The sequence below is a fragment of the Lagenorhynchus albirostris genome, chromosome 13 (assembly GCF_949774975.1).
Source record: "Lagenorhynchus albirostris chromosome 13, mLagAlb1.1, whole genome shotgun sequence".
Taxonomy (NCBI): domain Eukaryota; kingdom Metazoa; phylum Chordata; class Mammalia; order Artiodactyla; family Delphinidae; genus Lagenorhynchus; species Lagenorhynchus albirostris.
In genome coordinates this window covers 14809130-14832078 of record NC_083107.1, presented here as the reverse complement: position 1 = coordinate 14832078, position 22949 = coordinate 14809130, and the positions used below count along the sequence as shown (strand labels likewise).

General features: G+C 40.9%; 1 protein-coding gene across 1 annotated transcript in view; it reads left to right on the top strand.

The window, feature by feature from the left end:
• The window catches only part of KCMF1 (potassium channel modulatory factor 1), a 74930-nt gene extending 54466 nt beyond the window's left edge, over positions 1–20464 (top strand). The window contains exons 4-7 of the mRNA XM_060168688.1: positions 7775–7865; positions 10789–10974; positions 14188–14470; positions 18363–20464. Coding sequence (XP_060024671.1) covers positions 7775–7865; positions 10789–10974; positions 14188–14470; positions 18363–18624 — 822 coding nt within the window. The 3' untranslated portion in view covers positions 18625–20464. The remainder of the gene's footprint in view (positions 1–7774; positions 7866–10788; positions 10975–14187; positions 14471–18362) is intronic.
• The last annotated feature ends 2485 nt before the right edge of the window (positions 20465–22949 follow it).

The following is a 22949-nucleotide window of genomic DNA, read 5'->3' as shown; positions in this document are numbered from 1 at the left end:
ACGCCAGTCTCGGTCTTCATAGCTGAGGTTATTTTTTCTAGGAAATCCGACCAAACTCAGCCTCACTTGACAAACTTGTAATGCTCTTGAGGAGAGAGCATACAAAGCTTCTGTCATTGCCAGACACTCAACTCATAAACAACATAAACCCACTAACTTACGTGGAGTCATTTGTGACTTTTCACTAAAACTGTTGCTGGCTTTGGGCTCCACCTCCCTGTGCCTGTCTCCCTGCAGCTCGCAGGTGCTTACGGACACACTATGCAACAAGAGGTGCCCGTTTCCTTTTCTTTCTCTAGGTCTACAGGGGAAATAGATAGCTTACCCCAGGATAGGTGGAAACAGTGAAGCTTACACTGCAGTTCTTCTTCTCAGTACTCGTGGATATGAGTGCTCATATTCAGAGTGAACTGTGAACAGGATAAAGAAATGCGAGCGCCCTGACCCCTTTGGAGTTATTTTTCATTGTGGCTAAATTATGTTTTTTCAAGTGTTATGAATTTCCAGGACATCAGTATACACATGTAATTTAAATCTATATCCAAGAAACATGTTTAAAACCAAAACTTTATTTATTTAGTACTCTTAAATCATATATAAAAATGTAAGGAAAACTGAAATTTTTGTATTTAACAAAAACTCCCTAACATTCTAAATGCTGCTCTTGGGAAGCAGGTGACAGTTCCAACCTCAGCATTAAAATGGGGAGAATGGAACTGAGGAGAAAAATAAATTCAATATGAAGTAGCTTATACTTCATTATAAGTTAATTTGAGTGTTCCACTGCAACAGCAGAAAATTAGATTATAATCGAGTTGAACATTGTGATCACTCGGGTCTTGAAAGAACCTATATCTGTATTGACAAAACAGATGGCTAAGGTGCATGTAGCTACAATTTAGATGGTTCTAGAGAAGGCCCAAAATGAGTTTGTTGACCATGTAGCATAGATTTTCCACTAGTGCTTTTTGTATGTCCTCAAAGCAAAACTTCACTCTGGTCTTATTTTCATTATATTTGCAGATTTTATAAGATAAACTACTTTTAATTACTCAAGAGATCCAAAAATCTGGAGTTATCAGTTAGCCTTAGCAGTTGTTAATTCAGTAGAATGTCAACTCTCTTTTTTTAGTATGAGGATTAAAATATAATGCATGTGAGGGGTTTTGTATGTCATGGCTTTAAATTATAATAGCTCCTTTGGGTCACCACCTTTCAGTAAAAGAAACTTTGTTAAAAACACCCCCATTGAATTGCAGTTGATCAGAAAATCTGCCTTACAGAACAAGCCCGTGGTATTTCTAGAGCTGAATTTGAGTTCCTCAAAAGGAGAGACACAAATTGTGCCCCAGACATGAATTGTACCTAAGTATTTACTCAGTAAATACTTAATGAATTAGTTAATCCATAGTAACAAAATTATATAGTATGGCAAATTTAACCAGTCAGAACTTTAAGTTTACCAGCTTACCTGGACTTCACAGCATAAGTCCTTTAACTTATAGAAATTAGGACACAGTTGTAAAGAGCAGCACAAGAGAAGGTATGCTTATCGCACTTCCAGAAGTTGCCCTTATCGTAAACGACACTCACAAGGCTTTACTTAAATGTTTTTATTTGAATTTATTACATAGTCTACATAAATATTGTAAAAAAGGAAGACCCCAACTTTAAAAAGAGGCTATTTTTGTAAATGTCCTTTGGACACCTGGTTTGGAGCTCAGAGCACAGTTAAGCACATAAGTTGCCAGAACACATCATGTAGTGAACTTGGGTTTCAGAGCTAGCTTGGGAAAACCTAGGTAACCTTACACTAGAAAATTAGTATAGTATCAAACAACACAGGAAAATTATTTGGCTTGAAATTATGTTCTTGTGTTATTATTGAGGAAAAACAGCACATTCACATAAGGATGAAGAAATAATCAGAGCTTTTCTGAAGACAGTAGAGCTATGGCAGTGGGCAGGTTCTTCACTGCATTTTAATTTTGCTTCAGAACTTATAACTCTTCAGATACAAGGCTGTTACTTTTAATCTTTTCAACCACAATTAACTTCATAACTTGACTCACAGCTGTAATAAAGAAATGAGGAATGGAAAAGGGGGAAGGAGTTTTGAAGTAATGACCGGACAAAAAACAGGGAAACAAAGGAGGATGGGGGCTGCAGAAGGGCTAGGGTGTGAGAGAAAGTGTGGGTGCCTGAGCAGAAATTAACTGAGGTGTTAGCTGTGATGGAGGAAATGGGTCAGGGTGGGGCACAACATTTACTTTGCCCTCAGACGGATGACGTCAGAAGAAAGGCTGTTCTGGGTCATGCCTGGGTCAGTTATTAAGGACAGCTTAGGGAAACATTTGCTGGTCTTTCTCAAGACTTCATGTATTCCTAACTTCTCAATGTGTCTCTCCAACTATTAACCAGGAGCGTTACATCTAATATGTCAAGTGTGAAGTAGTGCTTTCTGAAGTCATCAGATTCTTGGAGTAAAGCACGATGGCTGTCAGCATAATAAATTTAAAACATGGCCTCTACCCACACAGACTTTATAGCATGTCTTAAAACCAAACTAGCTCTTTTGACACAATTGGAGAAAAACGCAAGGAGAGTCAGGGCTTTGTGACTTGAGGTAGGCCTTGAAAAATGGGTGTTAATTCAAAAAGTGGACAGAATGGAAGGAATGGTATTACTCGAGGGAAGAGACATGAACCAAGATGCAGTGTTAGAACACAGGAGGTGGAGAGGATGGTAAGGCATTGATTGTTGTGTGAAGTAGTGGGAAAACTGAATCAGCCAAATGAAGCCAGGTAGTAGAGAACCTTTAAAGCCAGAATATTTGTCCACTTGGTTTGGTGGACAATAAAGAGAAGTGTTTGCCCCTGTACAGAGGAGAGACATTTTCTCTACCATCATGGCACCTAGGCTCTCATTTGGGAAGGGAAGGATGGTAGGGTTTGAGTGATTCTGTAGTTCTTTTGAAACGGGATGAACTTAATCATCATGATTATGTGGATGAACATGGATCAAAAAAGGGTAGAGGGGCTTCCCTGGTGGCGCAGTGGTTGAGAGTCTGCCTGCCGATGCAGGGGACGTGGGTTCGTGCCCTGGTCCGGGAAGATCCCACATGCCGCGGAGCGGCTGGGCCCATGAGCCATGGCCGCTGAGCCTGTGCGTCCTGAGCCTGTGCTCCGCAACGGGAGAGGCCACGACAGTGAGAGGCCCGTGTACCGCAAAAAAAAAAAAAAAGGGTAGCAATTACAAAGAAGCTTTTGCTGCCTGTTATAAGACCATGATCATCAGAGAAGTGATGCCTCAGACATTTGGTATCACCAGAAAGTAACAATAGAAGATGATGTAAGGAAATCACAGCTTTGGAACATGTATTCTCAAAAGGAAAATGTTTCTCATGGGTGTAAAATTAGATCGAAGAAATAAATGAGCTTATCAGGTTTGTGATCCAGAAACCTAGTCGAGAAATGCCGATTGCCAGGGCAGTTATTTCACTTAGGATGTTTGCTGTGAGAAGAAGCGTGGTGTCCCAGAATCTGAGTTCAAGGGCAGTTTCAAGTGGTCTGAGAAGATGATGCATCGAAGTGGATCCTCCTCATGGTGAAGAGCCTACCTCGCTCCCCAGCAGCTGTTGAACGAATTTGGTGAAAGACCAGTCTCTCTATAATGCTGCAGTCTAGCTTCAGTGAAGGCCAGGTTGTATGCTGGATCGGATAGGCAGTTTTTAAAATGCGTTTTTCTGTAGCAGTGAAGAAAATGGGCAAGAAGTGTATTACGAAGCCTATCCAAAAAAAGGAGGGAGAGAGAGAGAGGTAAAGAACTCACCACATCATAGGAACTTAAATTCTCCTCTCTTGTTGTTTTAAAGCACTGTACAGTAGCCAGACAGAATGCCACCTGGAGAGGGTTTCCGAGCTCAAGAAAGAAGCTGGGGGAAATCCGAACTTGCTTTAGACTGGTTGATAATTATATGGGGCGCTTTGCTTTTAGATTTCTTTTTTAATGTACGTAGCCTGTCACAGGGAAAAAGGTTTTGTAAATTCAGTAGTGACTTAGCATTTACATGTTGAATAGTAACTTCAGAAGGTATGTTCTAGACATTGGTCACACAGGTGACCACCGGTGTTAAGAATCTGTACTAACTGGTTACTCACTGGCAGTCATGCACTGGGAACATGTGGAAAAATGGAAACTCCATTATGTTTTTGGCCTGGGGTCTCACCCCAGTACATGGGTAACGGCTTCCAAAGGTGCTACAGGTAAAAAGCAGGACTGACGGTGACCCTCAGTGGCAGGATGACGCAGAAGGGGAAGACTCGAGCAATAGCAAAGATTGCTAAGACTGAGAATAGCAAGGACATTTGTGAATAAGCATGTGGGGGAGGGGTAGCTAATGACAACATTTGGTGTTTCATACAACAGGGTAAGTATTATTTTTCAGTACCTTTGTATATTCAGGCAGTATTTACCAAACTTTCTAATTATAAAGTAACTGGGACCCTTGTCAAAATACAGATTCTCAAACCTAGAATCACTTTCTAGGCAGGAGTCTAAGAAACTATTTTTTTATATATATATTTTTTATTTTATTTTTTATACAGCAGGTTCTTATTAGTTATCTGTTTTATACATATTGGTGTCTACATGTCAATCCCAATCTCCCAATTCATCCCACCGCTACCACTCTCCCCCGCCGCTTTCCCCCCTTGGTGTCCATACGTTTGTAGGATGCATTTTTAACAAATGCTCCAGATGAATTATATCCTTAGCACATTTAGGAAGCACTGACTTAAGCCAATTCAGTAAGCCTTAACGTTGACAAATTGTTGTAATTTTTTTAATTTTTTATTTTATTGAAATATAGTTGATTTACAGTGTTGTGTTGTCATAATTTTAAGCTAATGTGTTAGCTTAAAATTAATGGAATTTTCTTGTTCAGGTGATAGATACTTCTATATCATGTGGCGGTAGAAGTATGATAAATATTAATGTTGACAGGCTCATAATTTTAGGGTTAATAGCTTATCCTTTGTGTGGAATTTGCCTGTCCTGTAAAAGGTATTAGGTACCATCTCGGGGAAGTAAAGACACACTCAGAGCTAAGCTGCATTTGTGCTCCTGGGTGCAGGGTGGCGTCTGTCTCTATTCCCACCTCTTTGTTTCTCCTGCCCCACTCTGCTCTTCTTTTTCTCCCTTCCTCTTGTTCTCTCAATTATCTCTCAGAAAGTACAACCTTGATTTACCAAAGTTTTTATTCTAAAACATGAGTTAGCTTGCTAAGTATAAAATGTAAAAACTTGTAAGGTGACCGGGCCTCCAGTTCCATCAGCACTTAGTTTTCCCTTCCAGGTCTTCATCTGAATTAGCTTCATGTGGCCCCAAGTGTCACAGCATCTTCCACTTGGTTCTAATCTAGCCTCTTGATTTTTGTGTGCCAGCTGCCAAACTAGGTGGTCCTCCTACCCCAGTAGTTCCTTATCCTTGGTAATTCTTTATCCCTAGTTACTAGAGAAGTGTTTGCTGTTGTATTTCTCTCTAAGTGAAGCAGTCTGAATACCTTCATCCTGCCTTATCCCGATAGTGAAATATAAAAGATTTTGAATTACAGAACTGAAATTAATATACAATATTGAAGGATCCTGATTTTCCTTCTATTTTACATCAAAGGTGATTTTCTAGTTTGTAGGAGATTCTCAGTCCTATTAGGACATTCTTAGTATGTTTGGTATCTGTACTTTCCCATTCTGTCTTCCTTCCAGGAATGCATGTTCTCAAGGAGACTTTCCTCATCTAAGTTCACTTATATGCATCCTCACAGTACTGCAACTTCTGTAGCTATCTTTGTGCAGTTCAAGTTATAAATAGATAACCACCTTTTGGTGGTTATTTTCTCTTTGGATAAAAATCTCATACATGCAACTGGAGGTTGTTTCTGCTTCTCCAAACATTGTCAATCTTATTCGTTTTAGCAAATCTGGTCACAGTTCCCAAACAAGAAAGAAATCACACTGTCCTGCATTTCTCAAAGAGTTTACAATCTAGCTAGACAAGACAGAAACATGTGAAAAGTAAAATAAGTATATCAGACTCTACCCCACAGTGTCACAGCACAGGAGTGGTACAGACAGTGAAACCCAAGTTCCTGGTAAGGAGAGAGTTGATAATCTGTACACTTGTAAACAGATCCAATTGCTTTTCTCTCTGGCACCAAAAAAAAGAAAAAAAAAAAGTTTCTAGCATCTTCTGAAAAAACACAGGCATAGCTATCTACTTCTTTCATTTGCCTCACAAGTATGTCCCATTGTGACCTCCCTAATTCTTTTGCACAGTCTTGCTTAAGTGTTATTTTTCTTGAGCAACTTTAGGTTTTCTTGAGGATATTTCTCAGAGTCCTGAGGCAGATAATCAGGACAGCTGACTGTTTGCACATTAAGGGGAACCTAGGATCATATCAGAGTCCGGGAGCTTCTGCTTTCTAGTCATTAGAGATAGGGATTTGTGTTCGCTTAGACTCTAGGAATCAGAGTGATTTGTTTTCCCCTCCGTATCCCGGTATTGTCCTTCCAGGTCTCGCCTTTTTCCTGCTGCCTCATCTCCAGTGCCGCTCTCCTCTCCCACTTGCTGTGAGCCGGCAGTAAGGTCAACCAGATGCCCAGTTTTACTCCAGGTGAAAGAACTTAGGCACAGGACACATGTATTGGCAAGATGAATCCTACCCTCAGCTCTCCCGTCCCTGGAGGGGCACAAGCTGAGACCTTCCATTGTCCGGGTCCTGTGGCTCCCTTTGGTTGTGTCCTTTGCTGATATCAGACCTTTCTTCTTGGTTCTGTTCTTTCAGGTTGAAGTTCTTCATACTTCAAGGCTTGGCTACCACTCTTAGGCCATCATCTGTCCAGTTGGATTTCTGGAAGAGTAAGGGGCTTTCCCCTGAAAGTTGTGCATTCTTCCTGTCCTTCCCTCTCCTGTCTCCTATTTCACCGCTTCTGTTGAAACTGCTGTTTCAGAAACCACATTCCCAACCTGTCAAGCCTCCTCTGCCTGTGGACACATTATTTTATTTCTTCTTTCTCCTCTGTCCCTTGCTCTCAGGCCCACAGCGAAGTTGTCTTCTACTCCTTGACCTGCTCTGATCACAAGCTTTTGTCCTACCTCCCATCCTTCTGGGAAGTAAAGTTCTAAAAATGGTCTCTCATACCCACTCACCACCTTGGAAGTCCCATTCATGAATCGATAGAGCATATTTGCATATTATCAGTAGTCATTGTCTGTCTTACCATACCACATTCAAAGTACTTAAGTTCGTGCAGTTGTGTTTTTAGTAAGAGCTTTGCTGTCTTGTTTGGCTGTTGGCCCTCAAGTCTAGCTTACTTTAGGGAAGCTTATGTCTCAGCCTTTACCAGTAAGACCGGACTTAGACATGAATGTGCACTAAATAGCACACTAAAAAACTCTTTTTATGGAAACTGTGTTACTCGACCATGCAGATGAATTGGACAGGCTGTTGGAAGTCGTTGCCAGAGCTCAGATTTGACCTGTGTGTTTAGAATTATCTGTCTGAGCCTGACAGACGTCTGCTTCGGTGGAGTCACAGCACTGATGCCTGTGGTTCTTGTTCAGCCTCCGCAGCTGTTCACTAGTTCAGGATCTGCTTTGTTTTTGCCTGGTTAAAACCTGGTCAAGGTAAAATGTATAGTAAAGTATTCATCTGGAAACATGTCTGATCAGTGTTCATTTGTAAGTAAACCTGCTTTCTTTACTTTCATTTCAGATTTGTCCAATATGTGCGGCATTGCCTGGAGGCGATCCTAATCATGTCACGGATGACTTTGCAGCTCATCTTACACTTGAACACAGAGCCCCTAGAGATTTAATATCCTTTCGAGAGGCAACAAGGGGAAAAGTTGTTTGTAACATTTATCATTTCGATGAATTTTAAGGACGGCATCCCCAAAGAGGAAAACTAACCTCCAGACTATCTTAGTTGATTTAACCTTTTCCTAAGAGTGACTCAGTGTTAAGGTGCAATTTCTTATTCCTCTTTTTCTGTGCTATGACTGTTCTATTAATCATGCTCAGTAAGTGAAAGTTCCCTTGCTCGTCATCTTTAGTTCGTTACCATCAGATTGTTTTTAAGACAATTTGACCAGGTTATAAGTCTTCAGGAGGGTGTTTTCATACGAAAGAGGAAAATGCTAATCCAAATTAAAATCTCGTTCATTAACTATACGGAGGATGTATTTGCTTGCCACCCCTGTTTTCTGTTGCCTCACCCTGTTATAGGCTGGATGGTGGGCAAGTGTGCGTCGTGGGGCTCCCTTCCCTTTTGGAGTTTCCTTCTCCAGAGAGAGCCATTTCCTGCCCAGTCTCTGAGTAGGATAGCATAAGGTCAGGTCCAGCTCTAAATTCCTTTCCCACTTTCATTTCTGCTTCCCCTCCCAAACCAATCTCATGGCAGTTCCTGGCAGTATTCCCTGATAATCTCCAAGAGATCACTGGCCCCCAGAGGAAGTTAATTTTGTAGACTCGGTGCTTCTGGTTTCAAGTTATGAATTGTTTTTCTGAAACTATCACCTATTAACGTAGGGTTCTGTTCTCATGTAAAGGTTCTAATGTTCGCTGCAATTTGAAGCAATTCAAGAGCTAATCACAACCTTTCTCCCTGCCAGACTTCATTCTGATTCCTTTGCTTGCCTCCTGGCAGTCATAATTCAAGCTTAGACTTATTTGAGGAAGAAACTGGTCTGGTGGTTTTCTTGTCCCACAGGTCCCATCCCTTGCTCACAATTCCTAATTTTTTAATTAGAAATATGGCCCTTTAGAGTTAGGGGAAGATAAGTGGAAACTAATGGAAAGAAAAAGATATCGACCCATCCTGAGAAGTTAGAATATCAGCCTGGACTGAGCCAGTCTAGGACAAGTACTGAAAGAGGAACCCACTCTTCCTCTCTCCTAAATGCAGGGGACACTAAAAGCAAAATGAAGAAAGCGGTGCTTGCTTGTTTTTGTTTTTGTTTTTTCCAAGAGAATATGAAAATCCAAATAGGCCAAGAATACTTTAGCCTTAGGGTCACTTCTCATTTTGTATAAAAGAATCCTATAACGATACCCGGAGTTATGCTTGATCCCTGCTTCACTCCATCTTCATGGAGAAGCTGGGCAAATAACTTAAAACCGTGCTGTTATCCTGCACTTTTTCAGCAAGTTCAAGGGCCTCTAGTGAAATTAGTATCCATTCAGTAGAATGTCCTGTATCATCTACATGCATTTTTGTAACATTTTTATGAGTCTTTCATTACCAAGAAAAGATTAACTTATGCAAAATATAAGAATAAGAGAAGTCATGTGTTGCATTTTAGATTACTAACAAGTATTATCATTAAGTTCTGGAAAGCAAAATGTTGGCATAGCCGTTTTCCTGGAAGCATAACTGATTTCTCAGGTGCTTCAAGTGCTGCTGTGGTAATTTTGTTTGACATTAGGGAGTGACTTGTTTCTAAGCCTCTTAAGCACCCAAGCTTCTTTTTTTTTTTTAACTACTTTGATGGAACTCCTCCTAAAGTGCACTTTTTACACTTTTTAAAAGCAGAGTGTGATGATCACAACATTGCTTTCTGCAGAACCCAAGCCACCGTCATACCACCATGAAACAGTGCATTATGGTGGCGCCTGAGGGCTTCCTGGAGCCGCCACGCACCCTGTCCCCACGTGACTCCTGAACCATCAGCTGAAAAAGCTGGGAAGTCAACACAAAAATTAATCTGTATTATATAGCTGTCTGTTGGCTGCTTTGTTTCTTTTTTTTTTTTTAATTTTTGTTAGAGTATGCTTGATTTAGAGTGTTGTGTTAGTTTCTGCTGTACAGCAAAGTGAATCAGTTACACATATACATACATCCACTCTTTTTTAGATTCTTTTCCCATATATTGGCTGCTTTGAAAGAAGATCTCCCCTGCTACAATAGCTAGTTCACCCAGTCGACCTCCCCACCCTCTTTGCACACTCACACTCACCTGTGTGGAGGCAACACAGTGTTGTCTTCACGAGTTTCGGCAGCTTTTCGCTCCTCAGGACCTTCTTCAGTGTAACTCACACGCAGGTGCGTAAGATGGTCGAGGCTGCTGGAACTTTGACTTCTTGATAAATGTGCTGTTACTCTGTCTGTGTCCACCTGTACAGGAAATTCAAATCTGGTTTTCTGCTTAGCAGCAGCATTGGAAGAAAAAAAAAAAACTTGACAGATTAAAACTAATAGCCAGAAGGAGTCTTTTACTCCTGAATTTAAATTATTTATACTGTTCGGTTCTCATTACAGATGGTCATTGAGATTTGATTAGCCTGCATATTAGCACAGTTCTCACCAAATATAAAAAATTGCTGGTTATTATTTGTGGTTACTTCGGTATGAACGTATATGGAATTCAATACTGAGTTGAGGGTAAGAGAATGTCTCACCCTGGGTGTCTGACCAGGCAGTGCCTCTCACCTCGTTTGGCAGTGTTAGGAGGGAACTTCTTCCCACCTGGAGAAACTTTTTTCTCTTTGAAGACACACACACATGCACAACATACACACACAGTATACACTTACTCACATGTTGCTTTATATTTGAGTGTCTTTTTTTAGAGTTAATAGCCCTCATAGATATAGTTGTACCATTTGTATTCTAAATGAAATGTGCTATTTTAAAATGCTTATAATTTGGGAAATCTGCATGTCTATCTTGCAAGGACTCGAGTGATTTTTTTTTTTCTTTCTATGAAATACTTCAGTTTTTTCCTTAACTTTGGAGTTATGATGAATCGAGTGGCGTTCGACATGTACGTAGAATGTTTCACCCTGGCCGGGGATTGGGAGGTCCTCGTGCACGTAGATCAAACATGCACTTTACTAGCAGTTCTACTGGTGGACTTTCTTCTTCTCAGAGTTCATATTCTCCAAGCAATAGGGAAGCCATGGATCCTATAGCTGGTAAGTTAGTTTCACATTAATAAAGGAAATGGCTGGGGATGGTGGAGCTCCCTTTAAAAATTTTTGGTAGGATTTGTATTCTTAGTCTCTTATCACACGCCACATGTTCCTTGACAAAATTCCTCTAAATTTTATAAGTATAAAATATGTTTAAAGTAGACCACATAAAGTAGTTCATATTATTTTGGCATTTCTTTAAGTACTTAGAGGTATAAGAGAATAAGGAACAGTCAGTGTTCTATTTGTGACCTCCAGTGAAACCCAAGAAAGTCATAGAAGATGTCAGAGTTGAAAGACCTGCAGAATTTCATGGCTCAGCCTCCACAAGCACACAGATAAGAAAATTAATTGACAGGACTAAAGAATTAAGCTCTTCTCATGGAAGAAAGTCAAGTAGGAGTGTCTTGTCCTTGCCTTGATTTGAGAACTATATTATTGTGGAACATTCGTGTTTTAATAGCTTGGGAAAATCTTACTTTAAAAAACATTTGGGGGCTTCCATGGTGGCGCAGTGGTTAAGAATCCACCTGCCGGACTTCCCTGATGGCGCAGTGGTTGAGAGTCCGCCTGCCGATGCAGGGGACACGGGTTCATGCCCCGGTCCGGGAGGATCCCACATGCCACAGAGCGGCTGGCCATGGTCGCTAAGCCTGCGCATCCGGAGCCTGCGCTCCGCAACGGGAGAGGCCACAGCGGTGAGAGGCCCGCGTACCGCAAAAAAAAAAAAAGAACAATCCACCTGCCAATGCAGGGGACACGGGTTCGAGCCCTGGTCTGGGAAGATCCCACATGCCGCAGAGAAACTAAGCCCGTGCACCACAACTACTGAGCCTGCGCTCTAGAGCCCGCGAGCCACAACTACTGAGCTCACGTGCCACAACTACTGAAGCCCATGCGCCTAGAGCCCGTGCTCCACAACAAGAGAAGCCACCGCAGTAAGAAGCCCACACACCACAACGAAGAGTAGCCCCCACTCGCCACAACCGGAGAAAACCCGTGTGCAGCAACGAAAAACCAACACAGCCAGAAATAAATAAATAAATTTGTTATTTAAAACAAAAAAAAACATTTGGGGCTTCCCTGGTGGCGCAGGGGGACACAGGTTTGAGCCCTGGTCCGGGAAGATCCCACATGCCACGGAGCAACTAAGCCCGTGTGCCGCAACTACTGACCCACGAGCCACAACTACTGAAGCCCGTGTGCCTAGAGCCCGTGCTCCACAACAAGAGAAGCCACTGCAATGAGAAGCCCACGCACCGCAGTGAGGAGTAGCCCCAGCTTGACTCAACTAGAGAAAGCCCGCGTACAACAACAAACACCCAATGCAGCCATAAATAAATAAATAGGAAAAAATTATTTAAAAGAAACAACAACAACATTTGAACATGTAGTTTATAGCCAAGTCACCGGTCTCATGCACGGCCAACCTGGGAAGCCAGCAGCAAAACACAAGGTTTGACAGTCAAAATGTCAGAAGTCACTGTAGCCCGAGACCCTGAAAGACACAGTAAGCACTGGCAGGCAGTAAGAGTCCAGGGAGCCTGTACAAGTCCGAAATGTGTACGTACAGTGGAACGCACACCTGAAATGCAGCTGAGTATACATCCGTCATCGAAAGTAGGAACAGTCTTATTCATAAAATCTTCCTGAAAATGTGAGGTATTCAGTGTAAAATCGTTTCTTTAAACTTTTTTTTAAATAGATTTATTTATTTATTTTTGGCTGCGTTGGGTCTTTGTTGCTGTGCACGGGCTTTCTCTAGTTGCGGCGAGCAGGGGCTACTCTTCGTTGAGGTGCTTGTCACCTCAAGGCTTCTCCTTTCAGTGGCTTCTCTTGTTGTCAAGCATGGGCTCTAGGTGCGCGGGCTTCAGTAGTTGTGTCACGTTGGCTTCAGTAGTTGTGGCTCGCGGGCTCTAGAGCACAGGCTCAGTAGTTGTGGTGAACGGGCTTAGTTGCTCCGCGGCATGTGGGATCTTCCCAGATCGGGGCTCAAACCCGTGTCCCCTGCATTGGCAGGTGGATTCTTAACCACTGCGCCACCAGGGAAGCCAGTGTAAAATCTTAATTTCAAATGTGCTTTGGGCATTTGGATGTGCAGTAAGCCCCAAAAAACTGAGTTTTGGGAATTTTAAAAAATACTTCTTCATCTAAAAGGATATTTACCTGCTGTCTTTGGTAGCAGGCTCTAAAAGTTAATGTGATTTCTGGGGGCAAAATTCACAGTTGAGACACTTTCTCCATTCAGTTTTTTTCTGTCAGTGAAAATTAGTTTATGTTAGTGATGGACTATATGAAAGAATGGTGTTAAGAGCCCCTGGAATAAAACAGCAGTGAGCAATAAGGCAGAAACGTGCCCTGGAAATGAATTTTAATGGTGAAGAGCTTTGCCAGCCTAGTAGTGTTGAAAGGGCAATCATCAAACCCATGTAAGCCAGATAGACCCTCCACGTGGGAGAAGGCAACTACTGCACCTCACTTAGATGACAAGGCAGGGACAGAGAGCCACCTGGCTTCTGATGAGCACAGCCTTGTCCAAACAAGAGCGTCTAAATAGGCTGTACAGTCAGGAGCTAATCAGCTTCACTGGGCATCACCGGCGGTCCTCCCTGCAGTGGTGTTCTGGGGCTCTCAAACAGCAGTACCAGAAGGTTCCAGAGAAAGAAGGCAGAGGCAAGTGTACAACCGTCACAGTTAGAAATGATGCAGGTCTCTTGGATTTAATTCTGAGAGTCATTCAATCATTAAATAAATGTTTGAGTGCCTACTATGTGTCAGGTGCTGTTCTAAGAACCAGGCATATCGTAAACAGTAGACTTGATCCGTGCCTTCATGGGGCCCACGTTGAGAGGGTTTTTGTTGTGTTTGGACCAGCAGATGAGCCACCTTAGCCTACTAAGATACTAAGAGAAAGTGTAACTAAATCAGCCCGTTATGCAGACAACTTGAAAAACAATTTGCTATGTTTTGCTTAAGAATATTGTATGTGAGCTAATATTCATATGTATTTGCATTTCCCATACACAACACATACACAACTCTTGCCTCTAGGAGGCATCCTAAAAGGTATTAAGCTCCAAGCTGGAACTGTATGTTGCCACAGGTTACCTTCCTGTTGACGATCATTTTTAATGTTCCTCTGGTAAAAGAATGATCTGTAGCATTTTGTTTTCCTCATATTGAAGTAGACATTAATGTCTTCATTTCCATTGGCAGAGCTTTTATCCCAGTTATCAGGAGTGAGACGTTCTGCAGGAGGACAGCTTAATTCCTCTGGCCCTTCAGCTTCTCAGTTACAACAACTGCAGATGCAGCTGCAGCTAGAACGGCAGCACGCCCAGGCAGCACGGCAACAACTGGAGACTGCACGCAACGCAACCCGACGTACTAACACAAGCAGTGTCACCACTACAATCACACAATCCACAGCAACAACCAACACAGCTAACACAGAAAGCAGTCAGCAAACTATCCAGAATTCCCAGTTTCTTTTAACAAGGTAGTTCATTTATTAATGTAACTTTGAGAAGTAGTATTTTATTAGCACCGCGCAGCCTGAGATGACCTTTTCTCTTTTGTGCTTATATGTGTTCTTAAAGACTCGGCCTTTGATCAAACCATTAAAACTCACAGATCTCTAATCAAAACTGTATATTCAGTATTTCCTTAAAAATATGAAAAATAATAGTTTATTTTAGATAAACTAGGAATGCTGATGGTCTTGTTCTGACGGTGTGTCATCTGATATGAATTTCTTTTCCCATGTTGCCCATAAAATGTAAACATCATATCATTACATATATGGGACATACTAGGTACATTTATTGTCATAATTAACATTGCTGTCTTTTTATTGCCAGTTTCAGTCTGCTGTGAAATATCCAAAAGTACAAGAGAAGATTTTATAATGTGGTGGTTTTCTCCTGAGACTTTCTAAAGAAGTGGAATTTAAATTTTTGTGGTTAGCGTACACAAAATAACTATTTTAAAAAAATGGTTCACCACAGTGTAAAAAATACTTAGTACACACAGTAAATGGCTCTGCTGGATGGAGTAGAGTTCTTATTTGCTTCTGAAAACTACCATTAGCAACCAAATACGTTCCTCTGCTGAGACCTCGCAGGCATTTTATGTGACTTTTAAAAATAAAAGAATTTTAGAAAGAGTAGTAATGAGTAGGCTCAGCAGATAAAGAACCTGGACTAATTTGGACTTTTAATGGAATAGAGAGGAATATAAAGTTAGAAACTGTGACACGAAGAAGAAAATTAGTGTAATATATCAGTTATCTCCAAAAAGTAATGTGTGTGACAACTAGATGTTAGAAGAAAACACTATTTCTGTGTGTATTTCTTTTATCTCATACTTTTAAACATCTCTGTACAGTGGCACATGTGTATAGTTGTAAATAACATATTGTTGATGCAGAATAAAAACTGTTTGCACATCTCTGCAAATAGGACCCCTGTCAAGAGCCCCAGCTTTTACTAGTTTGGACCTTAGGCAAGTCACTTCACTTCTCCAAACGTCAGTTTTATAATATCCCATGAGCTTTGCCGTATTAGAATGAGAATTGTTTTGAGGATGAAATGGAGTACAGGTATGTGTATGGTCTGGCTCAGTATCTGGCATGTAATAAAAGCCCAGTTAATGGTACTTATTATCATTTGGTATGGATCTAAGGAGGAAGTTTCAAGTGGAAATTTTACCTTTGTATTATCTCTGCAAAGTGAGTAACTGTGCCTGATTATCACCAGAAGAGGTGGCTTCAACGTAGAGAAAGGACAGAGCCACAGATCTAGGTACCTACCTCAGAAAGGAGCCCTACCAGTGTGTGTGTCTGCTGAGGGTTCGCTGGCCTGGGGGGTGGAATGAATGTCTTGCCCCACTGCCCTTTGGAAAATACATCTTCCCACCTTTGTTCCACTCTGGTTTTTTGTTTTTGTTTTTTGAGCTCCAGACTCAGTGAGCTTGATCTGGGACTTTTCTCTATGTAGTTATTCTATTCAACCAGGGCACAGTATGGGTGGCCTCTGAGTGCTTTCCTTGGATTCTGGTTGTAGCTTCTGGAAGGCCCCCTTTCTGTCATCTGATACTGTATGTTGCATAGTACCTTGCAATTTGTAGACCACTTTCTACATCTTTCATTGTGTCATTAGACCCTGACTCATATAGTTTACCTAAGGCAATATTTCCCAAAAAATATTCCCTGGAACTTTATATATTCTAAGAAATATAAATAGTTATGTATGTTCAAGTTTTTTTCCTGATGAATAAGTTTGGGCAAAACTAACTAACAAATAGTTTATTTACTCTTGGGCGTCTCAGAACTTCAAATACATTAACGTGTGCTGAGAATCTTCAAGGCTAGGAGAGGGTCTGCGATATTTCCAAGGGGAAATCCTTGTCCCTGGCCACACAGCTGTCATGTGATATGTGTGGGGCTCCAGCCTCGTCTTTGGTCTCTTTGACCAGGGGCAATTCCTGTTCCTGTTGCCTTGGAACTGATGGTGGAACACAGTTTCTTTGGGATCCAAAAATGGTTGACCTTTTAGAAAGCAGCTGTGTAAGTGCCTATGTCAGATTCCAGTCTCTTGGTAATGGAGCCAACTAGTTTTGCTAACTCCGGTTTGAAGCTCCTTACAAGCTTTGCAGTTACTTCTAGATCCCAAATGAAGTTTGGCCATCAAGACATCTAGTCCTAGTACCGATTTTATCTACCCCCCTCAGGAGTGAAACATTTTCTCAGTTATTTCCTAAAAATCAAAACAGTAATACTAGAATTACATGCTCTCCGAAGGTTTGGGGGCCTCAGCCTGTATGTTTCTAGTTTGCCTGCTTGCTATGTAGGTAGTTTTCTATGCATCCTTTCTCTTTCTAATAGGTTTGACTTTAGTTTGTTTTTCCTTTTAAGGCCTTTTCCAAAACTAAGGATGTGGAATGTACTTCACTTCTTAGCACTTTCAGAGTTTTTGATTGAGAATATGTAGCCTATTGCTCAATCTCCTGTTTCATTAGATACTGTCTTACATTCTTAATTTGGTTTTAATCATAAATGTCATCAGTCATTTCCTTTCAGTGTGGATTTAATGGCTTTTATGTAGTTACCTTCCAGATCCTTTTGTGTTCTTTCAGTTCTTAAATTTAGATCTTTTGTTTTCTAAGCCATGGATCTAATCATTGAGCGGTTTTGAACTTGATGGCTGTGAGATTTTTGAGCACGTCACTTAACCTCTTCTGTTTCTTCTGCCTGTAAGTTGATAATAATGAGACCTAACTCGTAGGAGTTAAAAGAGATAATCCATACAAAAAGCCCTTAAAGCAGAGCCCATGGTGAGTGCCCAGTATGCCTCCTCCATTGCTACTTTGGGATGCCCCCGTGCCTTCCAGCGTCGGTGGGACAGCAGGGAACAGGTGCGGGGTGTAGACGAGCGTGGGCTCCAAGTGCACCTGGCTTCTCCGGAAGGAGCACCTGTCACACGTGCCTACTGAACCTCCTTTCACTGTCACCATCTTCTCCCTGTTTGTTACTTTTCTTGATCCCAGTGCTCCAACCAGTTTCCCTTTCTTTCTTTGCCACTAAAAATGTAGAGAAATAAAATTAGCACTGAAACTAAGCAGAATTTTGCATAAGTCACTTAACAGGTTAGTAATAAAAATTCAGGTCTTGACAGCCGTCCAGTCTCTGTGCAAACGAACCAGGTTTCCCAACATGACACAGGTCTCATAAGTGCCTGTTGTCAGGTGAGCATACTGGGCCATTAAACCTTGGGTCAGACCTGTTACACAGTCCTTGGTAGAAGCGTAGGTGCGCACATGCTCGTGCGTGCGTGTGTGTGAGTGTGTGTGTTTGCCCTCTCAGTCTTCTGGACATGTCTTCATTTCAGGAAGAATTAGATGGAAATAATAGAGAAAAGCCAAGAGAACTTTTAGGATTTTTTTCGGTTGACTATTCTAATCACTGCACATTTTGTTTTTGTGACCAGGGTTGCTACTTTTCCTCTTTTTACTACCCACTGGTAAAATTTTGGTTGGGGAAATCACTACTTCCCCAAGTATCTAATCTGGTAGAAATTTTGTTTTCCTTAGGAAATTTTTCACCACAGTTTTCTCTAAAGGGAGTATGAGAAGTGTAAATGTATTTTTTCTCATTGAATCTAATTAAAGCATAGACTTGCACCTCGGGGTAACAGTATTGCTGTTACAAGTGTGGGGAATTCATCTCAACATAATTAACGAGGTAAATTAGAGCAAGGTGTTCCATTAATACGTCTCAGATTCTGAGTTTTGCCGCCTGTGAAGCTTGTACAGAGTAGGACATTGTAGAAGTTGACCACGACATTGTTCATCGACTCTTTACCAATAAGCTCTTTTCTTTTTAATTTACACAGGTTGAATGATCCTAAAATGTCCGAAACAGAGCGCCAGTCCATGGAAAGTGAGCGCGCAGACCGCAGCCTGTTTGTCCAAGAGCTCCTTCTGTCCACTTTAGTTCGTGAAGAGAGCTCGTCCTCAGACGAGGATGAACGGGGGGAGATGGCAGATTTTGGTGCTATGGGCTGTGTAGATATTATGCCTTTAGATGTTGCTTTAGAAAACCTAAATTTAAAAGAGAGTAATAAAGGAAATGAGCCTCCACCACCTCCTCTTTGATGACATCCCAATTCGCAGACAATGTCCTCTGTGCTGTATTTGCCAATGAAAGTGGACAACAGCTATCTTGGGTTTGTTTGGTGATTGTAATTTCAGGTCTGTCACTCTGTTACATTGTGTACATTCAACAGGAAGAGAGAAGATATATATGATAATCATTTCCACTTAACTAATTTTTACTTCTAGCAGGTAAATGTAGGTAGCAGTGCAGGGGTGATCTCTGCTTCCTGTACCTTGACATGCAAAAGGCTCTCCTAATACTCCACATTCAAACTGAAGAGGAAAATTGAAATCTCTAATGAAGCTGCTGTGTGTATTTATGAATATTAATGAATAAAAACTGCTTGGATGGTTTACCTTAACTACTGCATGAGGTTTTTTGCAGCGTGCATGAGTTTTAGTGACCTTGTTATTTAAAAAACTTAAATACAAGGAGTAAAACTTAAAAATAAAAGCCCAAAGCTTTCCCAAACATTATTCAATGGTTACGCAGCAAAAGGGTTACTTGACAAAGTAGCTTTTGAATAATGTCTGCCTGAATCACCTTTCTTTGTGTGCCTCTACGCACAAGCCAGCTCTGCAGTGGAACCTGGGGTCGTAGCCGGTGTCGCGCTCCGCCCTGTGTGACTGTCCTGTCGCCCTGTTAGTCATCTTACCGTGTGGAGCTCAGCCTGTCTAACTCATCCATAGAAGACACACCAGTACAGCTACTGTGGGAATCTGCTGCAGGCGTCTGTGTGCCCTGAAAACAAATCCTGTTCTACTTGTTTAAACTCTTTACTTTCTGTGGTTGTTTAAATTTTTTTTCAATTGTTAAATATGTTTTATTCAGGTGTAGATGAATTTCATTTATTCACTGTTCAACAAAGTTAACCTGAATTATGTTGTCTTTGTTTTTGAAAATCTCACATTCTCAATCATACTTTGCATTATTTATGTATTTGCTTCATAGTTTGCTGAGACAGATCAGTATCAGGGGAGCTTTGAGGATTTGCCTTCCCAGACTTTGTCAATATATTACAACCAAATTCTTAATGCTAACTTTAGCACCTTTTATTTATTGGGTTTTTTTCAGCATAAAAAGCAAAGCCTTTTAATTGAATCATGCCACCTATATGCCTATATTATTAATCCTATGTGTAAAAAAAAAAATGTACAACTCTTTTGGGTTTGTTTTGGGGTTTGGAGGGGCCGGGATATTTTTTATTTTCTGTTTCAGTTTTTGTGCATAGACTTTTCACAATAGCTCCAAGGCAGGGACAGTGGGTTTGGGGTTGGGGGGCAGTTTTTGGAATGTAAATTTAGGACTTTTAAAAAAAGGTGCGCACAGCTTCTGATAAATTTATAACTAGACTTAACCTAATCATGTCTTGTTCCAGTGCTCTCTCCTCTGAGCCCTTTCCTCCGTCTCCCCTCTTCCGCTGTAGTCCTTTCCTTCCCCGTCTGTGTTTCTCTGTTTCTTCAACACAAGCATACAGACTCAAGCACCCTCCGGTGTTTTCCCGAGAACTGTGAAGTCCATGCTCATCCAGATGTATCCAAAAAAGATGTCACCCCACATTTCTAAAAAACTGTTGCTTCTCCTTCTCTGAAACTTCAAACTCCAACAATTTCCAAGTATCCTAGCTTTGTTTTCTTTAGTTTCTGTGATGGAAAATGTTTTAAAGGAAAATTTTACACCAGGCTTCTGGTTATGCTAGAAGTCCAGTCCAGTAGGATTTTTTTTTTTTTTCAGTTGGTTGTTGAGACGTTTCAAAAACCAGTTTTCAAGCTGTGGTCTTTTCACACACATCTTCTGCACATACGTCACACATTTCAATAAAGCATTTTCAAGACTGTTGACCACTTGGATTTCTTTGGTGTTGGTGAATTAGCCTAACCATCATTCAGAGATTGTATATCTCTAATCTAGTCTTTTGGTTTGTCTGTGGTTTGGGGGGGTTTTTTGTTTGTTTCATGCTAGACTTGAAGGTCCTGATTTTGTGTGGATGCATTACTTCGGATGTGAGAAACAGAAATTGCCAATTCTTTGCTTTCCCTTTACTGCACACGCTCTGGGAAAATGTAAGATCCTTCCTTTTTTGACGTGGTTTGAGGGAACAGCTGTAAGTCCAGTCAGTGCAGTTTAATTGAGATGATCAATTTGACACTTCAGAAGACCTAAAGGTTTATAAGATTCCATCTCAGAATACTGTATATTAATCATTTTTTACCAGATATTTTACGAATACCTCACCTCATCCTGTATGTAATCAATAATAATGTATTAGGGTAGAAAGACACAGATTATCAATATAAAAAATATATTTAAGCCCTTCAAATTCTTGTGTCCTTTTTCTTTAGTTTCTGAATTAACATCATATTACTGGGATTATTGAATAAAAATAATTGCAAAGATGGTGACGTAGAGGAGAGAGAATCACTATACCATTGTTTATTTTGGCTACAGCTTCACCTTTCTAAGGACCAGACCCTGAGTTTTGAGAGGTTTTTGTTTTGTTGAGTTTTGAGTGTCTAGGCTGTACGTTTGTAAGTGTTCTGCAGTGCTTCTCTTCACTTACTGCGTGGAAATAATTTAAATCTGCTCAAGGTGTTCTGGAAGAAGTTTAATGTCATGACTCACAGAGAAACCACCCCCCACCCCACCCAAAAAAAAAAAAAGCTAGTGAAGGGGAAGACCTACAGGGAATGTTTGAAACTGTATTTGCTTCTATTTCTGTATAATTTATGGACTAGAATATGCTGTGTCTTAAGAATCCCAAAGTATCAGTAATTCCTGCTAAACTGTAACTGTGTAGGGGTTTGTGGGCTTCCCACTCCTGGATAGTTAATCATGGAGAACAATGGAATTTTGGAATTTCAAATAGTAGAACCTACCGCATGACTTTCTCAGATTGTTTTTCGTTCCTTTAGTTTTCTAAAATACTTCCGCTCTTTTGAACAAATAGAAATGCCTGTGCTTTTATGGCCATTGTCATAAGATACAATTTCTGTGATTGGCTACAGTGAAATATTTGGATTTGTATTTAGATTGTATTGGTCTTTCGTTTGTTTTCTTTTTTAACCCACAGAGTTGGAGCTAGGTTTGTTACGCAGTAGATTATTTCATTTATAATTAGACTCAGGCAATAGAAGAGAAGGTCCCTCTCCCTGTGACCCACAAAGAAATGTAGTTTAGGATAGCGGATTACGTCATTAGAATAACAGAAGCAACACAAAAATCCATCCATCCCATTCAATTTGAATTTCGATAACGTACAAAGAGATTTTATAATACTAAGCCTGTTGTATTTTTTCTGGTCTGTGGGCCACAGTTAAAAACAAAAAACAGGTAAGGAGTTTAAAGAGTTCTCTTGACGGCCCCTCACAGCAAGTATTCCATTTCCCTTGTGTATTTTACTCCATGGCTCTTGGGAGGAAAGGTGGTCAAGAGGAAAGATAGTGGAAGGAGGTGCTCGGTGAAAAGGGCTCTTCTGAATGAGGTCCCTGCCACTGAAGGTGTCTGGTAAAGAATAGGAAAGTCTACTGTAACTGGAGTCTGATGATCAGTACAGCCCTGTGAAACAGCAGTGTGTAACAAACTATCCAAGTGGGTGCTAAAGGCTCTTTAACACATGTATCAGTTTTGTAGCAAAGAGCCCCACATCAGTGTTCATATATGCGAGGTCTGCCGTTTCTCCCTTATTTGCAGGCACAGTTTTGGAGGCACATGCAAAATTGATTTCATGTGCAGGAATAAGTAAAATGCCATGTATGAAATTTTCCCAGAATTATATGCTGAAGTTGTGATGTCTGGCACAAAGGTCTTGCTTTTCCATGCTTATTTTATCTATTTGGTGGGGGGGGGGGATGCTGCACAGCTCATGGGATCTTAGTTCCCCAAATAGGGACTGAACCTGAGCCCTGGCAGTGAAAGTGCCAAGTCCTAACCACTGGACCGCCAGGGAATTTGCAGCCTTTTCTGGTCATTTGTGACAATGTTGTGAAATTCTGTGGCTTTAAACATGGCCTTAATCTGAATAAGTTCATCACAGTATTACAAAGCCAAATTTAGGTGACTTTGTTTTTCAGAATAGTGTAGACATGTAATTCCTATGCCATCAGCTTCAACCATGCTCAAGAAATGCTTTGTCTTTGTTTCTGACTAGTACTCTTGGTTCTTCTAGTTTTCAACCCATCTCTGTCAAATAATTGTTCTGTAAATAAATACATGAGCTTGGGAAGTTCCTGATTTAAGGAACCTGCAGCAAGCCTTGCTAATTTGGTTAGCAGATTCAAGTATGAAAGATTATTCATCTCTCAGAGAGGCTGGTCCAGAACCTCAA